A 6,549-nucleotide genomic window follows, 5' to 3' on the forward strand; every position below is an offset into this window, starting at 1 on the left:
AGGCCCTGGCCCTAGCTGAGACCAATCTAACCACCTTACAACTTGGGACCTCCTAAATGTTGTCATTTGTGGACCTTAAGGTCCTCCGCGGGGCATACCAGGAGAGGCGGTCCCGTAGGTACACAGGTCCTACTTGGAAGATTAAAAAATGATCACTTTATCTCATTTAAAAGATATTCTTGTAGGTCACTTTGATGACCTCAGGCTATGAAGCGGTTTATAAATGTGTTTTAAAAAATCTTCAAAAGCAAATCTAAAATATTTAAGCAAAGTGTTAAGGTCCTTACAAATTCACTCAGTCATCAAAAAACTTGGTGTGGAAGTTTTAATTCTGCAGTCACTTTTAATTGTGCCAGCTTGCAATTGCAGCTAAGTGCACCCACACTTTCCCCTCTCTCTCCACTGATTAGTGTTATCTATCTTTCTTACCCCTTAATCAATTATCAAAGAGTGAAAAGATTTCTGGGCAAAGGTCTACCACCAGAATAACTTCCAACTTGCTTCCGCAGAGTTGTTTAATCTCTTGGCTACAAATATGTGCATTATTTTTAGTACTATGAATTATTTTCACAGATGCACCCAGGAAGGAGGTATACTTTATGGCAATCATTGATATTCTTACTCATTACGATGCAAAAAAGAAAGCTGCCCATGCTGCAAAAACCGTCAAACACGGCGTAAGTTTCATTGATGTATATATTCCAACTTAGTTATGTTCACGTAAGCGCTGGGCAATACCTGGTTTTCAACTTTGCGATATATCACCAGCTAAACACCGCGACATACTGAGATATCACAATGTCTGAAATAAGGATGGAGCTATACAGAGGCTGGCTTCACAGTTTTTCCCACATTGTGATTTTTGCATAGTGTGCTCACACACACACACACATCATGATTTGTGATATATTGCCAGGTCAAAAATTATAAAACCAATATCATGATATGGACTTCAAAACCAGTTTTGGATCATATACCAAGATATCGCCCAGCCCTAGTTCAACATTAGAAATCACCAGCGTTTTTAGACAAGTGGCCGCGTTTTGAATTTTGAGTTTGTGCTGGAGGAGCCAGTCACACCTGCAGCATTTCTCAGATAACACGAAATTAGAGATACAGCCACCCGCTGCCACCACCGCCCCCGACAGCCTTATGCTTACCATGGGAAGTCAGTCATGACTTGCTGTACTGATTGGGGAGATCACACAATATTGAGTTCGCATAAACATACACTGCTGTTCAGGGGCGCCATTTTGAAGAAAATATTGGGGGGGGCAGACAAGGATGGTGATATGGAAGGGAGGGTGGGAGGAAGAAGGGATGGCAGAAAAGAAACCTGAAAGTCAAAGGCAAAGCTCTGGACAAAGATAACTATGACTCAAGCTGGAAAAGAGTCAGAGAGGTAGGAGGGGCTTGGATGACTGGGTAGCAGAACTTCAAGAGTCATCACTTGCAAGGCACTGGCACTCCCCCAGCGTGCTCTGTTTTAGGGCAATGTCTGGATTTTTACTTTTGCTGTCCTCCTCCTAAATACCATGGTTACCATAGTGTGTGTTTTGTGACATGGACATCATGAACGCATCTCCTGCCACAACAAGCCAATTGTTCTTAAGCTGCGTCTTTCTTTTTCAGGCTGGTGCAGAGATTTCAACAGTGAATCCCGAACAGTATTCAAAGCGGTTCTTGGACTTTATTGCCAACATCTTGACGTAACCTAATGTTCCATTGGACAGATACAAGGTCTGGGAACAGCAGCAATGGCTACAAGTGTGTAAGGGATAAAAAGCTTCTTTTAAAAGGAACTCTCAAAGTGCTATCTTGCAGAAGGCAGCCCCCTTGTTTACATCTGCTGGCAAAGATGACTGACTGGGGTGAAATACTCGCTTTAACAGCTGCCTGATTTATGCCCAGCATAGTTCTAGCTATTTCTGATGCGTGTGTGCGTGCGTGTGAGTGTGTGCAGAAACAAATATAAATTAACTAATAATAACTAAAATAGATCAGCTTCTTAATCGGTGTGCATTGCAACAACACTCCGTGAATACTAGCTGAGCTGGAATGAATGGTTAGAGGTGGGTGGGGAGGAAGGCATTATATGCATGTTAAGTTCTACAATATTGGTGTCAAAACTAAACTGTGGATCAGTTTACGTTTTGAGCTGAGAGGTGCAAGACAGTATTTGGTGGCGATGATGACTATGACCTTAACTGCAAATGTTACACTTAACTACCCTGCATGTTGGCACTCTTTGAAAATAGAAACATCATAAGCTCCTTATGCCGGAAGCTTTCCTGTTGGCACCTTTTTCATTTAATTAAATTGGCCCATTGCAACAGGAAATAAGTCTTCCAGCAATTCAGAAGTCTGGCTCTTGTTTTACCAAAATCTAATGTCATAATCATGCTGTGTGTTCTTTGCCAAGGGTAGACATATTTTGAGGGAGGTGGAGCAGGAACATTAAGAATGTTTAATTGTCATGTTACATGAAGATTTTACACTGTATGTTTATCGTATAGGAGCTGAGTGTACTACAAAGGAAATCAATGATGCTTTTTTTGGAAGAAATTAATCATTTTGGGCAATAATAGCATTTTACACCACATGAACAAAGGAATAGGAAAGTCTGTTCACCTGTAACTGATCAAAACCGAGACATTTAAATGCTTACATTGTGCTGTTTTTAATATTTTATTAAAATATTCTTTTTTTAAGCCCTAAATTTTACTGTTTACATTAATAGGAAAACAGGGATGCTTTGAGTATGTCACAGTATGTGAATCTGAAGTTTACATGTAAAGTTATTTTGCAGTACAGATGAAGTAATTTCTTGAAGTATAATATGCAGTAATGTACCCAAGTGGATATTCAATTCACCTCCATGATAGAAAATATTTTTGCAGTCCATGGTGACAGGTTGTTTTGAGGTTATTTTATATGGCATTTTTATTACCTAATTAGCTCTGTTGCTCCAAACGATGCTGTGTTAACTGATTTGCCTAAAATTATGTTGTCGCCTATAACCTGCTTTGAAAAACCTCAGATCACTTGGGGGGTGGGGGGAGTTTCCAAACTTTGAGGATGACAGAATTAGATATGCTTAAAACTACTATTCTCTACTTAATACACTGTGCTAAAATTGTGCCTTTAAAAAATTATATGTTGAAACAGACATTCATGGGCAACTCAAAAAATAAACCACACTCTCTCTCCCACTCTGCAACGTAAAGCTTGTTCCACAAATTCCAGGTTGCCTTTTCCACTTACTTAATGCCAGTTCTGTTAAGCTTGCAGCTGAGCATAATATGTATAGTTGGCTTCAGAGAACTCTGATAAAACATAAGCTGATCTTACTCTCATGCAGCCAAAGGCAATATATCCTATTACACTGCACAATATTTCAACAGGGCTGTGATCATAGAATTAGAAGGGACTGCAAGTCCAACCCCCTGAAATGCAGGAATCTTTTGCCCAACATAGGGTTTGACCCCCCAAACCCTGAGATTGAGTCTCATTGCTCTACCAACTGAGCTATCCCAGGCTGTGTTACCTTTTTAAAAAAATGTATCCAATTTGGTTTTATTTTCCCACCGAAGATAATGAATCTTAAAGAGTGATGGGATTCTCAGTTATTAAAAGCAATCACCTTCCCCCTTGCTTTTAACCCACAACATTCCTGGACGCTTTAAAAGGCCATGTTTCTATGCGAAAACAGATGGATGTTGAGATTTACACTGACCTTTTAAGACCCCTCCATCCACAATAAGTTAACCCAAACTGCTGGTCCTTTTTGGCAGTGGGTCTCTTGCAATTCTCCATTTGTGGGGTGGGGGGAGGTCCATAGCTAAGTGTTGGAACACCCACTCTGCCCGCAAAAGGTCTTCAGTCCAATCCCTACCATCTTTGGGAGAGATGTCTGAAACCCTGGAGAGTGTCTGCCAGTCCGTGTAGACAGTACTGAGCTACATGGACCAGTGGCCTGGCTCAAAATAAGGCAACTTCCTATGGTGCATCTCATCAGTGCTGTTGTCTCCTTTCCCTCCTGCTGTTTGGGCATACTTCCCAGCCAAGCTATTAGAGACTGTGAGGCAAAAGGCACAGCCCATGGGTTTCTCACCACCTGAGTTCTCCTTCCCCTTTGATATATTTATAATGTTAATGACCAACTCGTTACTGTAGTGGGGTTGGAGAGCTGAAAATAATGCCCATAAGCCGCCTAGAGCAAAATATATACATCAGGAGGCTTAGTTTGACCATAGCAGCTAGAGGGATGTGGAAATTTGTGTCCCAGGCTTTTTAGACTCGTCTACCCCCATGTACCAGCTGATACCAAAGGGGCGCATTGGTTGCCAGATGTGACCTATGTTGGTATTATTTTCAGCTCTCCTGCCCCATGACTGTTGCTCAATGCAGATGGCGGTACCCCCTCTTTAAAAGTCAGCTGTTGCAAATCTGGATGGCAAATTTCTTTAGTAGTTTGTCCAACATCTTGGAATAGCTGTAGCTTCTGTCTTACCGAGGCACATGATACTCACAACTGCATTCTCTCCAGTTTGGGATAGATTACAAAAACACTTTTCAGGTTGATGCAAGGAATGGTTGTCAAGTCGTTGACAAGGGGTAGGTCATGCACTTTCCACACACGTCCTACTGCCCTTGAGAGACATTACTTTGAACAAATATTTTTTGGGGTTCCATTTTCTGTTTTGTGACGTAATAGCCTCTGAAATTCCCAGTCATTGCAAACGTACCCCCCAGATGGACGGCGCACCATTGTAAGTTTATAGAGCTCCACCTAGCAGAAAAGTCTAGGGAAAATGCTTCACCAAATAAATGGCCATCTCTTTTCTCACCTGAATCTCTATTGGTACGATTGGATGTATTATATATACTGTATACTTGGGTGGACTGTCACAACAAATGCTACCACCAGTGACTTTTCAGGATTATAAATAAACTTAACTAATTTCTACTGTGCCGCTAGATGTGTCTCTTCACTTGTTGTGCTATATTATACACAATTCTCACCACCCCAGCCCTGTACTAGCAGGTTTTGCAGATGATCTTCCTTAATGACCTGCATTGCAATTTGCTGTCTTGTATCCTGTGCCTGAGTGTGCAGCTAGGGCAATAGAGGTACCTCACTAGTCCTAAAAGCATGTTGCTTTTCTCCCTTTTCTCTCAGCTGCCACAAGCAACACAAGAGTTACTTAGTTGCTTCCAAACATGACAAACATTGTGTAGCATCCTTGTTTGCACACCACACTAAACCAAACTATGATTTGCCAGGCCTGTGCAAATATGCTGGCTTCCGGAGGGGACCTTGCATCCCTTTTGCTGCTTCCCAGTCTGTTTTCCTTAGGGTAACAACTAAACTTAAGATTTGGCTTAGGCGCCATCCTCACTATGCATTTGAATTCTGAGTTTCCTGGGAAGGGGGGACTGATTGTTAAATGACTGAGAATCACAGCTTGATGAGCGGACCAGGGAGTCTCCTAACAACTCTCTGCACCCACAACAAACTACACTTCCCAGGATTCTTTGGGGGGGGAGCCACAGTTGTTTAAAGTGGTATCATACTGTCTTAAGGATATAGTAGAGATGGGATCTTAGTTTGTTGTCTGAACCTAGAATCATTGTCAAGGTAACTCTTCCTTAACCATGGCCTATGGTCACAGGTTGTCTATGATTAGAGATCATCCAATGTGGTCTGGAGTCTCTGAATGTCACACTAAGCCAAAAGTATCTGTTTGCTTCTGTGCCACACTGTGCTGGAAGGAGAAAGGAGCAAAGTGGGTGTGAGCTCCTCTCTGAGCCCTAGCATCTTTGTGTGCTCCCAGTTAGTCATAGTTTGGCTTACCATGATGTGTGAACCAAGCCAATGTATTTTCTTTTTTTAAAATTGATTCATATTCACAAAGCTTTGTATCTTTTTGTTTCTTCTTCCCCCCCCCCCCCCGGCCCAAACATGAGCATATTGGTCTCCTCTTTTGCCACTTCCTTGCTTTGTCTTTCTGCCATTTTCTACAACTTACCCACTTCTCCCTCTTGCTTAATTTTCTCCAATTTTAAATACAGATCAAGTTTGGAGCCATTCCTCTGGAGCCATTCATTTGCCAACTATTCTGTAAATGAATATTTTGTACATTCCATCTAACTGAAAAATCAGATCTAGGTCAGTGTCTGTTTATGGGTATAGATTGTATCTTGGACTGACTCCACCATTTCTATATCTATACACTGGTTTCTTTAGACATTGTTACCCTGACACTCTCAAAACATGTTCTTGATCTACCAAGTGCCTCTTTCTATAATAATTGTTCCTAGTCTTATTGATAGGTTGCACCAGTATTTCATGCTTAACTTCATCTGTGGCACAGCTGGATTCTCCATAGATTAGCCTTCTCCATCCAGATGTTCTCCAGATGTTTTGGGTTATAACCAGTCCTTTTTCTGGGGGTACTTAAGGGTACACGGTACAGTGGTACCTCGGTTTTCGAACATAATGTGTTCCGGAAGTCCGTTCAACTTCTGAAACATTCGGAAACGAAG

The 6,549-nt window shown here is 41.6% G+C and overlaps 1 protein-coding gene across 3 annotated transcripts in view; it reads left to right on the plus strand.

Moving 5' to 3' along the window:
• The window catches only part of PIP4K2A (phosphatidylinositol-5-phosphate 4-kinase type 2 alpha), a 163,424-nt gene extending 158,444 nt beyond the window's left edge, over positions 1–4,980 (plus strand). For all 3 annotated transcript variants that reach the window (XM_081834660.1, XM_081834661.1, XM_081834659.1), the window contains 2 exons: positions 574–677; positions 1,633–4,980. In XM_081834660.1, coding sequence (XP_081690786.1) covers positions 574–677; positions 1,633–1,713 — 185 coding nt within the window. In that variant the 3' untranslated portion in view covers positions 1,714–4,980. The remainder of the gene's footprint in view (positions 1–573; positions 678–1,632) is intronic.
• Positions 4,981–6,549: the final 1,569 nt, after the last annotated feature.

This window comes from Podarcis erhardii, assembly GCF_964252035.2.
Source record: "Podarcis erhardii genome assembly, chromosome: 12".
NCBI classification, from domain to species: Eukaryota; Metazoa; Chordata; class Lepidosauria; order Squamata; family Lacertidae; genus Podarcis; species Podarcis erhardii.